The 20321-nt window shown below is 39.2% G+C and overlaps 1 protein-coding gene across 2 annotated transcripts; it reads right to left on the bottom strand.

Moving 5' to 3' along the window:
* Nucleotides 1-3061: 3061 nt before the first annotated feature.
* podxl2 (podocalyxin like 2) lies at nucleotides 3062-20107 on the bottom strand. 2 transcript variants are annotated; one of them, XM_005808546.2, is made up of 13 exons: nucleotides 19845-20107; nucleotides 15324-15667; nucleotides 14152-14497; nucleotides 13337-13440; nucleotides 12536-12746; nucleotides 10545-10694; nucleotides 10323-10468; nucleotides 10173-10247; nucleotides 8690-8846; nucleotides 6114-6175; nucleotides 4912-5091; nucleotides 4414-4575; nucleotides 3062-3680 (listed from the first exon to the last, which is right to left on the bottom strand). In XM_005808546.2, the coding sequence occupies exons 1-13, from the start codon at nucleotides 19870-19872 to the stop codon at nucleotides 3621-3623; spliced, it is 2025 nt and encodes a 674-aa protein (XP_005808603.1). In that variant the 5' UTR covers nucleotides 19873-20107; the 3' UTR covers nucleotides 3062-3620. The 2 variants fall into 2 exon arrangements, with proteins under 2 accessions (XP_005808603.1, XP_023180270.1); XM_023324502.1 differs by having other exon boundaries at nucleotides 14152-14494.
* Between the last annotated feature and the right edge of the window lie 214 nt (nucleotides 20108-20321).

Below are 20321 nucleotides of genomic sequence, written 5' to 3'. Positions count from 1 at the left end.
TCATTTATTCATTACCCTGTTAGTACTAGATTTTTAATTATTTACAGCTTTAAAGGTGGGGCAGGCATCTATCAACAGGCAAAACAAACAAAAATACAATTTTGTTTTATGTACTATCGTTTATACAATTTTTCACCAATCCAACCCTTCTTTTAATTCCATAAAACCTTTTGAGATTTCCATTTATTATTTTTTCTTCTGTTATTTTGACAAATTGTCTTTGCAATCCCTTCAAATTCTAGATATTTCTTGCTCCAAAGCAAGAATATTACTTCCAATCAAAAGAACCATGTTTGTAAAATAAAAACATTAGCCTGGTTACCATGGATTCCATGCAGCACTGCTACAAATCTGATACAAATGTTCCATAAATGTTGCAGTAATAACCTCTAAATTATGTCACTTAATCTCTTGCTAAGCTATGCAGACACTCAGTCTGTGCCGATGAGGAACTACTCACCTCAGCATGACAAATGTGTGAAGTGGGTGACTCAGGACGGAAATTGGATGTATTTTTTAATTAATAATATTGTAATTAATAACACACAATCTTCAAATTCATGAATGGACTTAATGTTTTAATAGATGTTCTCAGTTAATGGATTTAAAAACGCAGCCAAATTCTAAAGTGAAATTTTGAACAACCTAAATAAAGTTCGGATTAGTACTGATCAGGACCTTATTTAGTGCCGTTTGATTCAGAATTGTGTGCAAAATAAATTTTTGATATCCAGATTGATATCAGTGCTTAAGAAATTGCATTTCAAAAAAGTGATCCTTCAAGGGCAAAACCCATTGGCTGAATAAAACATATATGTATTCATACATTTTAGACACAATAACCAACAATGACGCCGTTTACATTCTGGCACGCTACAGAACAACATTTGCTTTGGTCCAACAACTGGTGTGGGACTGGAAACAAATAAAATGGCGTACCAAACTGCACCGACTCTTGCTGTATCGATACGGTACCATTTTCAAAATTACAGTCAAAAATAATGAGAAATAATTTCAGTTATTTATTCTGTCATAGGAGACAAAACGAGAGCTCTTTTCTCAGTCATATTTTAACCATCTTATTCATTCATTTCTAAATGTTACAGTTTCAAACAAAATATTTAGTTAGCAAGTTAAGCTTTTAGCGCCAATCTAAAGCGCTTGCTTCCTTAGCAAGCTAAATATTTAGCTAACATGCTAATTCACTTCAAACACCTGTTGCTTTAAGCTGAATTGTTGTACATGTGAAGAGGAAAATGAATGCAGAGGTGACATGAGCTACAACCCAAGCCAATCAGTTTCACCATCAGGAGTTTATTTAGTTTTACAAGACTTTTATTTTGATAGTCCACTCTATTCTACTGCTAAATTTTGCATATTAGCTAAATATTTAACTCTGACCTAAATATTTAGCTAAGGACAAAATATTTCATTTGTAAACTAAATAGCCTGGTAGCAAAATATCTGGTTTACAAACCAAGTATTTAGCTTAACTAAATATTTAGCTTGAAGCTAAATATGTGGCTTGCTAATTAAACACTTAGCTCCAAACTAAATATTTAGTTAGCAAGCTAAATATTTAGCCACAATCTAAGAAGTTTACAAACTAATTAATCTCCTAGCTAAATATTTAGATTCGTTATAAAGCACAGTGGCTTTAATGTTGGCACTGAGGCGATATTAGTGATATTACCAAATGAGACAATATGACCACTGTGGCTCAACTGTAATGAAGAGTCAGACATTACATTTCTAATGGTGAGATGTAAAAGAACTTCAACGTGTCCCGGCTGAGTTCAAATGACATAAACCCAAAACTCAAACTAAAGTTTGGTGACTCAACCTGGACGTTACAGCTACAGTACATATATATGTACACACATATATATTCATGCTTTTGGGCCAGAATGTTGCCCATGTGTCAACAGTAGGTCAGGAGCAAACTAAAGCAACCATTCCAGCACTATTTATAAAAGCACATCAGGCTAACAGAGCACAGGTAAAGCTTCATGTAAAGTGTTGCACAGCAAACAGCAAACTTCTTCAACAGGTAAAACCACTACTAAAAGCAAAAATAGTGATATTCCAGTCTCTGTGTGTGGCTAAGTTCAACATGATGCAGCATCTCAGAGGTCGTCCTTCCAAAATGAATCAGTAAAGTGCCAAACTTTTCTTTCACAGTTGGTAGAGGTGACACCTGCTGTTCGACTCGGGAGAAGTCACTGCTGTCGCACTTTAAGAGACGTTCCTGCTGGTGAAAGCGATGCTTGGCTAGCAGCAAATATTTTACTCTCAGTATAACATTCATTTGAGTAGTAACTGTAATAAAACAACATACAGCAGAATTACAACATAACAGTGGATCTAAAAGTCTGCATCCGCTTGTTAAAATGCCAGAAGTTTGACGTAAAAGTGAGATTTAATTCACTTGATCAGTCATGAACCTTTAATGCTTTTAATGTGACACACAATTCAACTAATAACTCATCTTGGTGTTGCCGTTTCTGCCCTTTGACTAGGCCTTTCCAAGACGTTGAGTTTAGTCTGGTAAAATCGTCGTGGATCTCTAGTGTTATTGCACACACAACGTCAAACAGCAAAATATAAGAGATTAGCACACAGAACCTTATTTCTGATTAATCTGACTGCATGCAATCATGGGAGGTTTGGACAGAAACATATTAAACACTGGAAAGTTTTATTAAAAGTGTGCATACTGAATTTAAGTCACATTAAAGCTGAAGAAAGTTTATAACATTATTTGAAACAACCTGGCATTCAAACAGGAGTGTTTACTTTCTGTATCACTACAGCAACAGCTTTACAGACGGTTTGCTGTTTTAAACTGTTCCATTCATATGGCAGCGCTTTAGAGCCATTGTAGACGAAAAATAGACAGGAGTCATTTTCTTTCTCTAAAAACTCTGAAAATTTTACGTTAAGATCAGAAAATTTCTAGAAAAAATGTGAAATTTCTGAGCTTCAGAAGTTGAAATATTTTTACTTTTGAAACTCAGAAATTTTCATGTTTTTTTCCAGAAAATTTCTGAGATTAATTTCAACATCTCAGAGTTTTTTTTAAAACAAATTTTCAACTTTTCAAACTCAGAAACTGACATATTTTTTCTAGATTGTTTTCTGAGAGTTGTCTTAAAAGTTTTTCTAGCAAACTTTTGACTTTTCTAGAAAATTTCTGAGATTTTTGTCAAAATTTCTGAGTTTTTTGGAAGAAATTTCCTCTTTTTCTGGCCCGAACACGCCGTCGTAGACACAGCTGCATTCTGTTGCAGGTAATCAAACATTTGAGCTGATAAAGCTACTAAAGCTACTAAAGCTACTAAAGCTTGCAGGTGGAGAGGTGATTGGTCGCGGACTGTGAAATCGTTTCGTGCAGCTTCAGTCCGGAGAGCTGAGAGCTTAAGGCACACCAATCAGAAGGGTTCTGATGTGGTCTGGATAAATTCGCAGCGATTGATGAAGCTTCAATGTTTGATTTTGACCTCAGTGACTCCTCCAGCTACAACCCTCATATTCCCAGTCGCAGCTACCTTCCTCCCCTCTGCCATCACAGTGATCTTTCTTCTAGACTCTTCTAATAAAATAAATCTCCTCTTCCTCAATCAGAGATGTGTGTCCTGCTCCTCTTCATCATCCTCAGTTGCTGCCTGGTTGACGAAGGCCTGCAAAATAAAGATGAGAGATTGAACAGAAAATCAGTTGAAAGCATCCTGATTGCTGTTTGCAACATAAAAACAGTAGTAGAGGTAAATATTAATTGATCTATGATCCAGTATGTCTGAATTTTCTGCAGAAATATATCTATTTTAATTTTAAAATTTCTCACTTCAGGTTTTCAGCCAATTTTATGGCGTTCTCTTACACCCACAATTTATGGTCTAGTTCTAATGCGAATATCTTCTTACACTAGAATTAAGACAAAACTAACATACAAATAACTTTTCAGCACAATATAAGAGCTTGTTTTAAGTCAAGTATTCATTGATATTGATGAAAAAGTACTGGTTCCACTGTTTATTTGCATGAGGACAAGTGTTAAATATGAACAAATATTGAGATCTACAACATTTATAGCCTTAGATAATTCGCTTTACACATCCCATAATGGGCCTCTGACAACAAAAACATCCAGATTATTTGTGGAGAACATTGGGCTCAGTGTTTAATTTGATAAAATTACAACTTTCAGAATTTTCTTTAACCAGTTATATTTTATGTTTATGTCTTGTTGCTTTATTAATTTAATGATTAAAATATATTTTTGAGATTTCGAATTGGCGGACTAGACCCAAAAGTATCATGTTTTCCTCTCTTTTCTTTCATAAAAGTAACAAACATTAGATAGAAAAATAGAAATAAGTAGTTAAAAATAGTATAAATCCATCATCCAATCACCTGCCAGCGACTGCTGTCGTCCCCGCCCCCTTCTCCCGCCCCCGTGAGCCCATTGGTGCTCGGCTTCTTCTCCCGCATCTCAGCCTGGCTGTCATTGGTTACATCCAGGGTGGGGTTGTCGTGGTAACCGTTCTCCACAGAGTGAAGCTCCTCTGCAGGAAACTACCAGAATAAGGCAGATTTACTTAATAAGGCAAAGACTTCTGACTCAACTGAGAGCTTTTATCACATTTCAATCTTTATGTGGTCTAAAAAGAGAGGAAAGAAGAAACAATAAAACACCGAAAATAAGCCAGAAAGGTCAGATTTTATTATTCTGAGCCTTTAAACTGAACCAAGTAAAGTTGAAGATTGTTTTTAATGTCTTTCTTTAATTGTTTCCTCACTAAAAATAATAACAATCCAACAGATTTAGTCTCTTATCTCACTGGTCTAGATATATAATATGAATATTTAAAATAATTTATGCATCTATTTAAAACATCACTCTTGGCCTACCATGCTCTTCATTCCCGGCAGCCGCCTCTGCCAGCAGATGTAGATGAAGCCGGACGTGATGATGACCATGCAGATGGAGCCGATGATGACCAGAACCACGAAGAGTTTTCCGTAGTCGCTGCGGGTCTTACTGGGCCGAGACTGGCAGCTGGTTGCTGCGCTGTAGTTCTGGATCCCCACCTGACAAACGGGTCAGAGAACGTTTTATTATCCCACAGAATTCAAACGAAACCAATATCAACACACCGTACAGTGGGAGAAATCAGTTCTACAATTTTTACAAAAAGAAAACTAGAAACTGTCATGTTATATTTACAGAACTTTGATCAGCAGCACATCGTTCTTAATTAAAGGTGACCTATTATACTTCCTTCTACAGGAGGTCTATGGTCTATTCAAAACATGCTCATTGCATTTTTTACAAAATAATTCCTATGATAAGATTTTAATCTGCTCAGGTCGATCCATTTTCAGCTGTTTTTTGGCGTCTTCTCACTTTAAATCCAAATAATCTGCTGCTGGCCTGGCCCACCACCTCAACGTTTACACTCGCACGTGAAAATGGATGCCAACAGAAGCGCAATTATACAACCGTACATGTTTGAAAAGCAGAAGTGAAGCCTTCTGCACAAACAACAAAAATGCAGCAAGTGGTTTCTGGATGGTGAGTCCACAACAAAACACTTGTATTTTCCAGCAGCCATTGTACAGTGCATACAGCGGTAAAACCAGCTGACCTAATGAGCTGGAGCACCGCTTGAGTTGCTAGGTAATGGGTTGAGCTCAACTGGGGTTGCTAGGTAACAGCGCAGTGAGTGTTGATTGTGACTAAACAATCGGGAGGGTTTTGAAATGGCTCATTTTCCAGACACCAAAAATGGCCCATTGTTTTTTTAAAAGCCCACTGCTTGGACAGTCGACGGTGCTTGGACAGTTTTTGGAAGCAGATGAAACCCAAATGGAAGAACAAAAACATGCAGAACGAGATATTTGCATAGTAGCTGTCGGTTAAATGTCACTGTAAGGACATCTAGTTTAATACAAACAACTGACTGCAGAGTATATCCGTTGATTTTGAAGAAGTGAAAACCAGTCAGAGCAAAACAGCTTTGAAAAATTACAAGAAAGTCTATTTGCTTAGACAGGGAACAAACCAAAGCTGTGAATTAACTTTTTACCAGATAAAAAACCTGTATGTTCACCTTATCAAGGCCTTTGTTGATCTCTCCCAACATGTCCAGCACCTCCTGAGTAGCAATGACTCCTGAAAGACATCAGGTGACGATCAGCAGCGTTTACAGAGTCAACGTGTCTCTGACATCCGAATGCTTCAAGGCCCGACATACTTCATACGTACTGAACAAGATCCGTTCTCACTGACGTAAGCATGCGACATCTGGCTAACAACTCACAAATTTAAAAGAAGAATTTTACAAAAAAACAAGAAAATTATGGATAATCCTGATCATCGTCTTTAGGCCTGTCACGATAGCAAATTTTGCTGAGTGATTAATTGTCTCAAAAAATTATTGCGATAAACGATAATATTGTCTGAAGACCTTTTTACACTGATTTAATGGAAATGACGTAATAATGCATGTGATTTCCTGCCAAAGATAGATACACTTTATTTTCAAAATAATATTTAACACTGGAGCTAATAAACAAAATAAACAAAACAACCAAAAACAAAAATAAAATGGATTCTCAATCTCCATTAACAAAAGACTCACTTGGAAAAAAAAACTAAACATAAAGGCAAAGTGTAAATAAATACTGCATTCAACCAAAAGAGTGCAGATTATGAAGTCTGTTTATTATGTTGCCCTTCAGTAATAATTAGATTTAAATAGAGAAAATGGGCACATCGACTACCTGATGCAATAATTCACACTACATGATTTTTGCTCCTATTTTTCCCCTTACAACAATCTTAGAAAGTTGGTCTTTCTCAGATTGTGTGGTGTGTTACGGTAGATCGTCGTTGCCGCTCTGATCTAAATCAGGTTTTTCCCGACTGGGATCTTAACACAGCCTGTTGAATGTGACAGGCAGCCAATCAGAAAGCCTGGATTCTCCTCAGTGTTTTCTGAGGGGAAATTACGGAGGGGAATCCCAAACAGCTGACACGGCGCAACCTGAAGTCCAGCCGACGTGGAAACAACATTAATGTTTATTCAACATGCAAAGAATATAGAAATGACAAGAGGAGGAGTTGGAGCGAAATTGCTACCGCAGAAATTGCTACCCGGTAACTTTTCAGCTGTTCTTCGTTAACGTGTCATAAATAGGTTATAATGATTTTCATTCAGTCAGGACTCTACTCTGACACTAGCCACATGCATTGCAGGTAGATTGTAGTAAAGCATTGATTAATACCTGGTTTTAAAATTAGTTCACTGAACTTGTAGCCATTATTTTGAGCCCATTGTTGGACACCACACGGCAGGAACGAACCCGATCGAACAGTTATACCTAGGATTTCTGTCGGCTAATGTGTGGTCTCTCAGGTTTTAAAAGTGGGCCGACAATCGGCCGACAGCTCTAAGATCGTGTAGTGTGCACTGGGCTTTACACTAAGGAAATGAGGAAGGGAGGGTCAGTGGAGAGCACTGGAGTTGAGCCTTTTTTCATTCGGTGTCATCAACAGAAAGAGAAAAAGGCCGGAAGAGACGATAATGCCGATAATTGAAATGACGTCGATAGTTTTAATTTATCGTACGATTAATCGATTTATCGTTTATCGCGACAGGCCTAATCGTCTTCATGAATGTGTTCAGTTGCTGCTTTTTACGGTGTCATCAGACGATCTTCCGTTTAATTGGGTCATTGAATTCTGCTTTGAACATCTTCACAAATAAAAAGAGGCCTTCAGTGAGCCAAATAAATGCCGTAAATTTCACCATATTTTGCAGTGTCCTAAGTCATAAATGGCCGTTTTTACATGACTTTTAAACATGTCGTAAAAGTAGCAATTTGTGTCCATTCTGGTAAAAATTGTTTCTGTTCTGCCTCCATATCAGGTTTTTAATCTGTAGGTGATACAAAATGTTTAACTGATGCAGTGAGGAATTATTTACCTTTGTACAATTCTTCACTAGATAACTTCTCTAAGATTGATGAATGGTTAAAAATTCATGGACAGAAATTATAGTGTCAGTGTTTACAGAAGAGGCTGCCTGCAGAAAAGTGTGGCGATAGCTCTGTGACTGTTTCTCTAAAAGCAAAATAGAGGATGCAGGGAGGAGGATGTCCCCTATGGAAGACCAGAATGGACACAAATGCAAAGAGCATATTTTACTACATGTCTGCCTAAAAATGTAGATTTATGATTTAGGACTGTGTAAAATATGGCAGAAATCCCATGAGAACTCCGCTTTTTATGTCATTGTAAGATCTATTCTTACATTACGGCAGAAAATTACACAAAATATTATACCAAAAAAACCACTAAAAATTACGGCATTTATTTGGGTCATTGAAAGTCGCTTTGAACATCGCTACGTGTAAAAAGTTGTGATTTTCGGCATTCAGAAGGTCTGACACTGGTGTAAAAAAATGAATTTTTGCCATATTTTATAGAGTCCCGAGTCAGTGATTTTTGCGTGAATTTTTAGCCAGGGGTATAGTAAAAGTGCTAATTTCCGTCCTTTCTGGCCTTCCGTACAAATGTAGCATAACAATGTGACTGCGCGTCGACGGTTCGGCTACGGATGAAGTACGAAGGGCCGTTAGGCTTCGGGTGAGCTGAGCTTTTGTGAGGCTGGTATGTGTGTACCATGTGCAGATGCAACGTTCATCAGCAGCTGGTGTTGCTGGTGCGTCGGCTTGCTGAGGTAAAGTACCCATGATCCTTCAGGGCTGTTCATTCTGCGTGCAAACTCCCGCTCCATGATCTTCAGCAGCTGGACGCCGCCGCAGACACGAAACTCCTCCTGTCTCACAAACAAAACACGTTTTCCACCTGGAAACTCAAACTGATGAAAAGTGATGCTTTTCTAAAATCCATCGCGTTACTACGGCGACCGGTGATTCACTGCAGCGGCGGTTTTGTTGCTTCCATGGCAACCGACGCAATAGTGAGGATCATTGATCTATTTGTGACACAAAAACATATCTTGTTGAAATGTTACTTGTTAGTTTTGTCTTAATTAAAGTGTATTACAAAACAATTAGGTTTACAAAAAGATTTTGTGTTTTTACAGTGTATGTGAATAAACTACAACATGCTCTGCTACGTTTGTGATAATAAGAGCCATGTTTGCACTCAGTCCAGCTACATACAACTTGTTTAGAGCTGCAAATATTACAAGGCCTTTAAAACTACAAAAGACAACTTAAAATCTTTGGTAAATATCTACTTCTAAAAATGTGTTGTCAAAAACAAATCTGATTTTATATCTGCATTTTAGGTTTTGAAATAAGGAATAACATAAAACGTTTTAGAGCATATGTACAACATGTTTTCATCTGAAATTTATGGAGAAATAATAAGAAAAAAAAACAATAGTTTAAAACCTGAAGACAAAAAAATAGATCTAAACTCATCACGAGTATTTTTAGTGTAAATCTGAAAGAAAATAAATGTATTACATAAAAATACTCAGCTGAGTCCAGCATTTGTTAGTACATCTGTATTTACAACATTAGTTGACACTTTTTTCTTTTTAAGCCAGTTGTTAAAGGGACAGTATCATGTAAAATCCACTTTTTTAGCTTTACATGTTATCATGTTTTTCCCTAATCAAAAACATTCCTGAAGTATTTCATTCTTTCTTGCCTGTTTGAGAAATCCTTTAATCCCCATGGCAACCATTTAGCTGAGCATAACGCCTGGGTGGATCTAGCTCCGCCTTCAAGGTGCAGCTCCTCCCCCACTCAGCTCCTTCAGACTAGCCAGCAGCAATTAGCAAACAGCTGCTGCTCTCATTATAAGAGCTGCTGCTCAGTGGTAAAGACGTTGAAGGGTTAATAGAGGAGCCATGTTGGAATGACTTCCTGAAAGCGGAGCTTAAGAAAGAGCAGGAGGCCTAATTTCAAAGCATAAAATCAGGAAGAAAAAATATTTTTAAGTCATATTTGACAAATGTAGCATTTTTATAACAACTAAAGGTAACATAGTGACTTGATGGTGCCATAAAATGGCACCATGTGCCTGGAAAACACGTAACACTGCTCCTTTAAGAGCTGATGCGTGCTCCGCAGGTTTACAGATCATTGATCAGTACCAAACTTGGATGATTTTGGATTTTGACACTTACACAGTTCATGTTCTTCGTCATGTTGAGGACGACATAACCCCGTCCGGTCAGCTCGTTCCAGTTCACACAAACCACCTGAACAATCACAGTGGAGATGTTTTTAAGTGTTCTTCTGTTTCCGGTTGAATCGTCGGCTTTGAACCAACCAACCTGCCGCGGCTCCTCCAGTCCTGGATCAAACCCGGTCGCCGTGAATCCAGCCGTATGGGACGGGTCTGTGGTCAGCGGGATGATTCCTCTGAATCTGCTTCCTTCTCTCTCCTTCCTCTCATCCTCCAACTCCTCACTTCTGTCTTCTGATAGAAAACAATAAATAAGTACAAAGTTTACTTTACGTCATTCCAAACTGAAAAAGAGTCGATGAATGCTAACCTTTTAGGTCATGTTCCCGTTCTTCCCCGTGTTCCTCCTGCTCCAAACTGGGCTGCAGAGGTCGTCTGCTGGGTGCCAACCCAACCTCTGGAGCTGTGGGATTCTGGGTAATTACTCCTGCGTGTGGCAGACCTGCACCCTTCTCCTCATCTGAAGTCAAACCAGAGATAAGAAACAAGCAGCTGAAACTCTTAATGTAGCAAAGTGGCACTGCTTTGGTGTTCCTCAAGGCTCAGTTCTTGGGAAACTTTTATTCAAAACATTTAACTCTTGAATTACCTTTTCTAAAAAAACAATTATAAGCAATCATTTGGATTTTATTTTTCAGCATCATATTTTCACCATGTAATTTATTAATTTACAAATGTCATACTTTCAAACCAAATATTTAGGTAGCAAGTTAAATGTTTCATTTGAAGCTAGATATGATGTTTTGGTGTTCCTCAAGGCTCAATTAGCCTCTGCTGCTGGGTGAGAAGCTGCGGAGGATGGGTGTCAACGACTCAGTGATCTCCTGGGTGACTGACTACTTGACAGGCAGGCCACAGTTTGTCCGTCTGGGCAGTGTCCTGTCTGGTGTGGTGGTCAGTGACGTAGGAGCTCCACAGGGAACTGTGCTTTCTCCCTTTCTCTTCACCCTGTACACCACTGATTTCCAGTACAACCCTGAGTCATGTCACCTACAGAAGTTTTCTGATGACTCAGCGGTTGTCGGGTGTATAGGGGATGGAGGGGAGGGGGAGTACAGGACACTGGTGGACGGCTTTGTGGAGTGGTCTGACCAGAATCACCTGAGGCTCAACATTAGTAAGACCAGAGAGATGGTGATTGACTTCAGAAGGAAGAAGATACCTTCACGGCCACTAAAGGTCAAAGGGGAAGTGGTGGAGGAGGTGGAGGATTACAAATACCTGGGAGTTGTAATCGGCAACAGACTGGACTGGGCATCTAACACTGACGCTGTGTGCAGGAAGGGGATGAGCAGACTCTACTTTTTAAGGAAGCTGAGATCCTTCAATGTGTGCAGCAAGATGTTGGAGACCTTTTATCACAGTGTTGTTGATGGTGCCATCTTCTTTGCTGCTGTGTGTTGGGGAAGCAGCATCAGAGCCAGCGACTCTAATAGACTGGACAAAATCATCAGGAAAGCTGGCTCTGTACTGAGACTAAGGCTGGAGTCCCTGGAAACTGTGGTGGAGAGGAGGACACTGAAGAAGGTTCTGTCTATGATGGACAATAAACAGCCCCCTCTCCACCACATAGTGGACAGACAGCGGAGCACCTTCTCACATAGGCTGCTCCAGCTCCGCTGTCGTAGGGACAGATACAGGAAATCCTTCCTGCCACATGCCATCTCACTGTACAATAAAAGATAAATCATTGTTCTGCACTAATCAGTCCGATTTTGCACAACTGCACTGTGGCACACTGCTGTACATATATTTACATATACATACTGTATCTGCATTTTTTGAATCCTTGCAAGGACTGCTCTAAGCTGCTTTTATATTGACAGCATGTTATATTTGTACAATTTATAGCATTTTATATTTTATTTTTATTTTATCTACAACTACTACTCAGTGGTGGTTGTTATTGTGTCTTGTCTCTATGCTGTAACTGCGAAGTAATTTCCCTGCTGGGATGAATAAAGTACTTCTATTCTATTCTATTCTATTCTATTCTATTCTATTCTATTCTATTCTATTCTATTCTATTCTATTCAAAACATTTAACTCTGAGCAGCTAAATACTTAGCCTCAAACTAAGTTTATTCAACTCGAAGTTTACAGAGCATCCATGTAAATTAATGCTTTAGAATTTATCCAGAAAAGTGAATTTAGGGGAAGCGCGCTTAATGTTTTCAAAGTTAGTTAAATGAAAAATTAACCCTGCTACTAGCAGATTAGCTAAAGTTTGCCCACTACCATCTGAAACATTTACATGTAGAAAAAGTAACAAAAGCAAAGAGAAAATACTTTAAATTCTACCTTTTGTATAACTTCCCAGAAGTCCAAAGTCGGTTCCGGTGTCGGTCTCTGGTGTCGCTGTACCGTCAGAGTCTACAGAAAGGGTTGGATCAGCAGGAGGTGTCGGTGAGGTCTGAGCTGCGGCGACCGAGGAGCGAAGGACGCCGTAGCCGCTGGACTGAACGTCTTCGTCCTTCTCTGCTGTCCACAGATCTTTCTCTGAAGGACTCAACTGGAAATGGATGGTGTGAGACGATGACACAGTTCATGTTTTAGTTGATTTATCGGTGAAAGTTCTATAAGCAACCATGATTTGACACTTTCTAAGATGCTAGAACAGGTGTGTCCAAAGTGTGGCCCGGGGGCCATTTTCGGCCCTCAGAAGGATTTTCCTAACTGTAGAATTGAGCAAACCTGGGCATAAAGCAGAGTAGGCTGGTTTTTTATAGCAATCGTTTTTACAGCATATTACGGTTGTCAGAGTCAAGCTAGCATAGCTGACCTACTTCCACCTCCCTCTCTATTTTTCTTTATCTTTTTTAAAGCTTTTTCCTGATCTTGTCAACTACTTCTTGTACTGTCGACAATTAGCAGAAAAGCTACTCGTCCCTTTTTCTTTTATATATCATTGGGCACATTTTAGATTTAGCGCATTATGTTGATAACCAAAGCTAGTCATCAAAGGCTAGCAGCTTATTGCCCTCCAGCAGGAAGACGATCTTGCACAAGTGACATCATGCTGCAATGCGTCTAAAAGATTTATTATTGTTAATTGCAATAAAAAACAAACAAAAAGCAAAAGACACATTTCTCTGTCTTTACCTCCAAGACTGAGGGACCGCGGTGCTCTTGCGGCCTGAAATTGAGCTCTTCAGACAGGAAGGACCTGCTGGGCTCCTTGGACGGATGAAACAAAGACCTGTAGTCTGTTTCAAAAACATGCGTGTCAAAAACACGTTTCTGGTTTCCCTTTAAATGCAGTTGCAGTTTGAAACTATTTATAACATTCTTATGGAAAATCACATCTGTTGATAGTGCTGATTCAGAACATTAAGGTCTGACTGATTCCTGTCAAAACTGACCATTTCTCCCAGCCGTTCTTTAAAATGGGAAAGACAAAGTCATTGAAGGGCGAGTCCAAGTACAATCTACAGTCGGTTGTGAGTGAAAGTCAAATCTCACGTTTCGAAGGTTAAGCCTAAATCTAGAGTATTTAAGGATGAGAAAGTCAAGACAAACATCTCTGAAGGTGAGAATCCAAAGACTCTAGTCAAATTAAAAGTCCTTGAAGGACAATTGTGTATTGTTGATGTTTCAATTCTCTTGTCTGATTCCTCAATAAAACTGTTTGACAACAACAACAAAAAAGTCCTTGAAGGATGAGTGTAAGTTCAGTCTAGAGGTTTTCAGGATGAGTCCAAGTCAAATCTCGAGTCTTTAGGAGCAAATCCAAGTCAAATTTCATGTATTTGGTGGGCGAGTCCAAATCAAGTCTAAGTGGAGCCTAGTGACCATCAGACAGAACAGAGATAATCTCCTACAATCTGGACAATGCTGCAGCATCAGAAACTTCAGAAACTTCTCCATGTTGGTTTCTGGGTAAATATTTGGCGTGAAGCAGCAGGAGCGTTACTAACCGATCAGAGCGTAGAGATCTGGAGTCGTGTGATTGACCTCCACGGCTTCTGAGACGCCGCGTTCGTCCATCTCTCGTCCCGTTTCATCCTCCTCCCCACGTCTCTCTCTGTCCTCCGCTGCGTACCTCTCCCACTCGTCCTCCCCTCCTCCTCCTCTCCTGTCCTGATCCTCTCCTCCGTCGTCTCCGTGCTCTCTGTCCTCCGTGTCTGTCCCGTCGAAGCCGGACGCCTCCTGGGAGGCGTCGCCGGCTCCGAGCCCGCCGCGGCGCTCTGCCTCTGGCTCCGTGAGCTCCAGGTGTCCCTCGGCGCCGTCCAGACCCAGCGGCACCGCCAGGTGGACCATCCGCTGAAACATGGGACACATCAGGTAGCTTCCAGGAGGATTAAATTAAACTGTCTTAAACGATAAGAATCCTCTGTCAAATGAATGTTTTAACATGTTAAACTTTAACTACAGACATTGTGCTTTTAATATAATAAACGAACCTCATCGGAAAATATGGACGGAAAATATGCAGGAGTATGCACATTTGAAAATTTGGCGCATTAACTACGCAGGAGGGCAAAAACACGATCAGTCCACTAACAAAATGAAACCTGGAGATGATCTGCAGAGCGCAATATTGTTGTTTTGTGACCATTTTCAAAACATTTAATGCAAGAAAACATTCTTAAAGATCAATAAACTTTAAATTCTAACTGGAAAACATGTTAAATATTGCTGAAATAAATAAATAAAATTCATTATGAAGTCTCTGGAAACATAATTATCCTTCAAAAAAAGGTCAAGTTCCAGTGTTTAATGTTCATTAGAATTTAATAATGTGTTCCTGTATTATTATGCTCTTAGGATTATATTACTGGAAATGGTCTCAAAACAACAATATTATTGTTTATCACCATAACTTCTGGGACAAGTCCAGCATTTGTTATAGTGACAGGCATAAGCATGAGAGTGATTGTCAGCGCTAAAACCCGCCTCCTGGCTCTGATTAGTTGTTTCTAGTTTGCACTGGGAGCAATGTGAGAATAAATATTAGCTAGATTTTTTCACAGATTATCTCATGTTATACTGTCATCGTGTTATAATAAGAATGTAAAAAACATTTTTTTTAAATATAAGTTACATACTGCAGTTTTAAATCATTTATATATTTGTTTTGAATCCTTACCTCCATCACTTCTTCCACATCCAGGCTTTTATCCACGGCAGCGAGGGTCCTGGCTACTTCCTGGTTCATGGCGGACGTCGGGCTCACGGCGGAGGAATTCAACGGCTCCTGTTTGCTTTGTGACCCGGATGTTTCGTGGATCTCCGGCCAGCCCATGTCATGAACCAGGTGAGGCTGGGCGCGGACTAACTCGCGGGCCGAGTGGCGCTTGGTTCTGACTAATTCCTGGATGAAACGCGACTGGGCTTGTACCTCACCCGGAAGCAGAGGAGCCGGCGGAGGACCGAGCGGGATAACCCGTTGGGTCGAGCCCCGTCCGAAAGCTTCAGAGCCGGACAGGAGAGCTGAGGGACGGAGAGACAAAAATACACCTGAAGAACTAATTCACTGCGTCAAAACCTGACATTTTGGCCTTGTTTAATATTTATATGTAACGGAGTTTTATTTAAAAATATTAAAGATGTGAATTGTGTCAAAATGTCTTTATTTATTCTCTGAATTCATTTCGTTTAGTTGCTTCTCCAGACATTTATGGTTACTGCTATTGACAGTTGGTGGTTACCATAGAAACTAATAACCGACAGCTCCGCCCCCTTTTTCTGTTGCCTCAGTAACAGCGATATGTATTAGGATCATCTGTTTTTTTTGTTTTTTTTTTAAGTGTTATGCTTTAACAAATATCTTATAGAGATTTAATCATAGTGTTTCATGAGTCATTTTGCCATTTTCTGTATATTTTTAAAACTTATTATTGTAATATTAATACAACTGTTAACTGTTGCTAACTGATGTTAACGATGTGCTAATTGGAAGCTATTGCTCTGCAGCGTTTTTAGAGTTATGTATTATATTTTATTTAATGTACCTGGGCTGAAGTTAACCACCAACTTCATTTTATCTTGTGTTAGAATAAATATAGTGAACTTCAGTTTGTCTGTTATAAAGTCGACCTAGTGGGTCAGAGATGTAAATATGTAAAGGTTGCACACACACACACACACACGGCCGCTGACAGGGCCGGGACAAGTGGGTCTGTTGTCCTGGGCCAAGGCTGGAGGGAAACCAAAGCGTTGTGAAGGTTTCTACAAGTTGTGCCCATAAGCTTAATCATTAATCTTATATCTGTGGTCACAGCTCAGCATCTGAAGTCGGTCTCTGTCTGGGAACACAGACGGCTGTCTGAGCTGATTACACCATCATGTCCAACATGTCTGACACGTTATCCTCTCAGGTCCAACACCAGAACCACAGCACCTGAGGGTGAAAATTATCCAAGAGTTTTCTTAAACTGGTTAGTAATTGAATTAGAATTAAAATTTAATGTTTTTATGTATTTATTGATGGTTACTGTCCTTTTGGATGGGCTTTTTGTTGTTGTGTTGCAGTTTGGCCCCTGCTTCCAAGATAAAACTAATAAAATGATCTTATCCTAAAATATAACAGCAGAGCACTGCTGCCTTGCAGCAAGAAGGTCCTGGGTTCGATTCCTGGCCTTGGGTCTTTCTGCATGGAGGTTGCGTGTTCTGCCTGTTCATGGTGGGTTCTCTCTGGGTTCTCCAGGTTCTCCGGCTTCCTCCCACAGTCCAAAAAAATGACTGTTATTTTAATTGGTCTCTAAATTCTCCTTAGGTGTGAGTGTGTGTGTGCATGGTTGTTTGTCCTGCTTGTCTCTGTGTTGACCTGCGATGGACCGCCGACCTGTCCAGGGTGACTCCGCCTCTCGCCCGTTTGGATGGATGGATGGATGGATGGATAGTTGGATGGACGGACGGATGGATGGATGGATGGTTGGATGGATGGATGGATGGATGGATGGATGGATGGATGGATGGACGGACAGACGGACGGTTGGAAGGATGGACGGATGGATGGATGGATGGTTGGATGGACGGATGGATGGATGGCTGGATGGATGGATGGGTGGATGGATGGATGGCTGGATGGATGGTTGGATGGATGGATGGATGTAAATCTGCCTATTTTTGATGGTTGCATCAATAGGAGGCTCCCAAACTGTAATCGGTCAAAACTAAATATTTACGTTGGAGCTAAATATTTAGATAATTTAGCTAGCAAGCTATATATTTAGCTTTTTATCTGATTAATTAGTTTAACAAAATATTTAATTTCTTAACTAAACATTTATCTTGTTAAAACATTTTGTTTGGAGTGCTTTAACCCAAAGATAAATATTTACAATATTTAGCTAGCAAGCTATATAATTAGCTTCCCAACTAAATATTTAGCCTGATGATACAACACTTTCTTTTCAGCTCTTAAACTTCAAGTTGAATATTTAAACTATTTAGTTAGCAAATTATATATTTAGCTTGCCAACCAAAAATTTAGCTTGACACCATAATATTTAGCTTCCTAACTAAATACTTAGCTAGGACCTAGCAAGCTAAATAATTAGCTCAAAACTATATTCACTCATACATCCAAGCTTTATAAGAGATGCAGAATGCTGATAGTAGAGATTAAAAAAAAATCAGAAATTGTTTGCCGCCAAATATTTTATTTTTAGGTTGCCAGCTAAATCTTTCATTTGTAAACTAAATACTTAGTTTGCTAATTAAATATTTAGTGTGGACGTCTGACATTTATAAATGTTTGGTAAAAATATGAGTTTGAGAAACTAATCCCCATTTTTGTCTGTTATGACCGGCTAAATAATCCAAACTGACATGTTGTTCTGTGGGATTGGTTCCCTGTCTCAGACCAGATTATTGGGTTCTGTAACCCTCCCCCAGATTACTCCCAAATCTGCCAGAAGAATTCATCCCATTATCTCCTTCAGGCCCTAATCAGGCGTTTCCAAAATGTTAAACACATTTATGACAGTGATTTAACCATTTTAGTTTAGTTTTGTAACAAACTTTGGAAACAGAATTCCAACAGGACAGGAAAATGTTTGGGAAGAACTCAACAACTTTAGGTTCTACTGCTTTTAAAGTCAATGCTTCAAAACCACTAAAGTCTTGCATTACTTAGTTCAACCTCCTGAAAAGAAGAATGTGGAATTCCTTATTAGAATAATATTGTAGTTGGTTTTCACAACTATTCAATTGATTTTTACTTTACTTGATTGTATTTTTAGCATAGTTTTTATTCACAAATAAAAATTCAACAGAAAATCTCTTTCTATGTGACTTTTAAAAACTGATCTACTTAATTATTATCAGTTTATCTCATTCTGTTTATGATATAACTTCAATCTCTGTACATGATGTTATAATAACCCCTGGTTGATGTTGTTGCTACTATTATATGGTATACTGTCTCTCAATAATAATAGTAATAAAATAAAACAGTAGCATTTCAACATGGCAGCACCCATAAACATTGTTTGCAATGGCTCTTCCAAACATAATTTTGAACTTTACTTTCCACAAGCAAATACCACTTTTAGTTTAAGTCTAGAGTTGCAGGCGTAACATGTAGCATTGATATTAGACACACTTAGAAGATAAACGCGTTTCCACCATTAGCTGGCTACCAATGATGCGAGGAGCGGCCATCTTGAAACGTGAGGACCTTGTTTCCCAGTAGGAAATCCGTCTTTGAGGGCCGTTCCAGTTGAATTATCCGACTGGGAAAGTCAAAATGTTCTAATTCCAATTACAACTGGAAAACGGCGCAACTTCACAAAATGTAAACAAAAACAGAGTAGAGTATCGCTAGCTTACCGCATTAGTTTTGTTTGTATTTACCCAGAATGCCCCACGCTGTAGTTCGCTTCCCAAATGAACCAGATTTAAACAAATTGAAGCAGATTAAGCAGGGCTGGTGTGAACGCAGCTTAAGAATTACTAATCTCAATAGCAACATAAAACTTGAACTTGAAGCAACTTGAAGCATCAATTTTGCAAAATCAGCAATTTATTTGCTCACAAATCAGCAATGTGAACAAAAAATGTAAACATTTTAGATCAAATCATCAATATATATGAGGACTGGGTTCAGTTAAACTGAGAATTTACTGGGTAGGTAGTGAAAACAAAGTGAAAATTTGAATCAAGCTGCAGGATTTTAGCAGAAAGGATGGATTCTTTCTCTTAATTAATAAGGTGCAACGGTAAACCAGACAGGAAGAGCAGAAACACACCAACAGTAAATATTCCCCACAGATGGGACATTTTTTAGAGAGGCTACTAAATGTAAATGAGTTTGATCTAAAAACATGCGTCATTTATGGTTAATGCTGCACCACTGATGCTCTTTAGTGCAACAGTTAAAACTTGCATGATACTGCAGTGTGTGTTCCGTCCACTGTATTAAAACACTGCAGGCTACACCCTCCTCGTTTATAACAACACAATAATTTGTTCTGCAGCATCAACATTAAGATTTTAAAATGTAAAGTTACCCGCATTTGATGCTCAGCAGACATTTTACGGTTCTCTGTTGTGCTTTTTAAAGATTTTCCTGCCGCATTTTTGTATTTTTCTTGTAATAGTAGTAATAATAAACCAGATTATTTCCTGTTTTTGGCCAAACTATTAAGAGACAGAGACTGACCGATGAGCGTGATGATGAGGCCCGGCATGTCTGCTGCAGTGCTCTCCCTCCGCCTCCGCTCCGGTCTCTCAGGGGAATCAGCTGCGGATGCTCTCTGGATGTTCAGCGGGAAAACGGCGCCTTCACGGCCGCTTCATGTCCTGGCGGTGTGCGGGGAAGGGCTCACGGCTGCCAGGCTGCCAGGGGTTCTGTCGGAGCTGCGGTCGGAACCAGAATCAGATCTGCTGCAGAGAAGAAGAAAAAAAAAAACTGGTTTGCGGTTGGCTGACGTTTCCGGATGTGGCCGCTAGATGTCGCAGTTTTACCCATGAATACAAATATTCACAGTTTGCTCCATGTTTATCTCTAAACAAAATAAATTCACCTCTCCAAGTTAAAATTTAATTTTTAATGTAATCAAAGTCTATATTAACTTTATTACCATGACTAACATGTTTCCATCACAGCTTACTGCTGTTGATGCGAGGAGCGGCCATA

This window comes from Xiphophorus maculatus, chromosome 20 (assembly GCF_002775205.1).
Source record: "Xiphophorus maculatus strain JP 163 A chromosome 20, X_maculatus-5.0-male, whole genome shotgun sequence".
Lineage (NCBI taxonomy): Eukaryota > Metazoa > Chordata > Actinopteri > Cyprinodontiformes > Poeciliidae > Xiphophorus > Xiphophorus maculatus.
Note: the sequence above shows the minus strand (reverse complement) of the source record. Positions and strands in the feature narration are given on the sequence as shown.

Excerpts from the sequence above, each read along its gene's own strand:
- podxl2 (XM_005808546.2), bottom strand. The coding sequence starts at position 19,872 with ATGCCGGGCCTCATCATCACGCTCATCG. Across the intron at positions 12,747-13,336 it reads GCGGTCCCTCAGTCTTGGAG|TTGAGTCCTTCAGAGAAAGA; the intron begins GTAAAGACAGAG and ends ATCCATTTCCAG. Across the intron at positions 4,576-4,911 it reads TGCCGGGAATGAAGAGCATG|TTTCCTGCAGAGGAGCTTCA; the intron begins GTAGGCCAAGAG and ends TTATTCTGGTAG.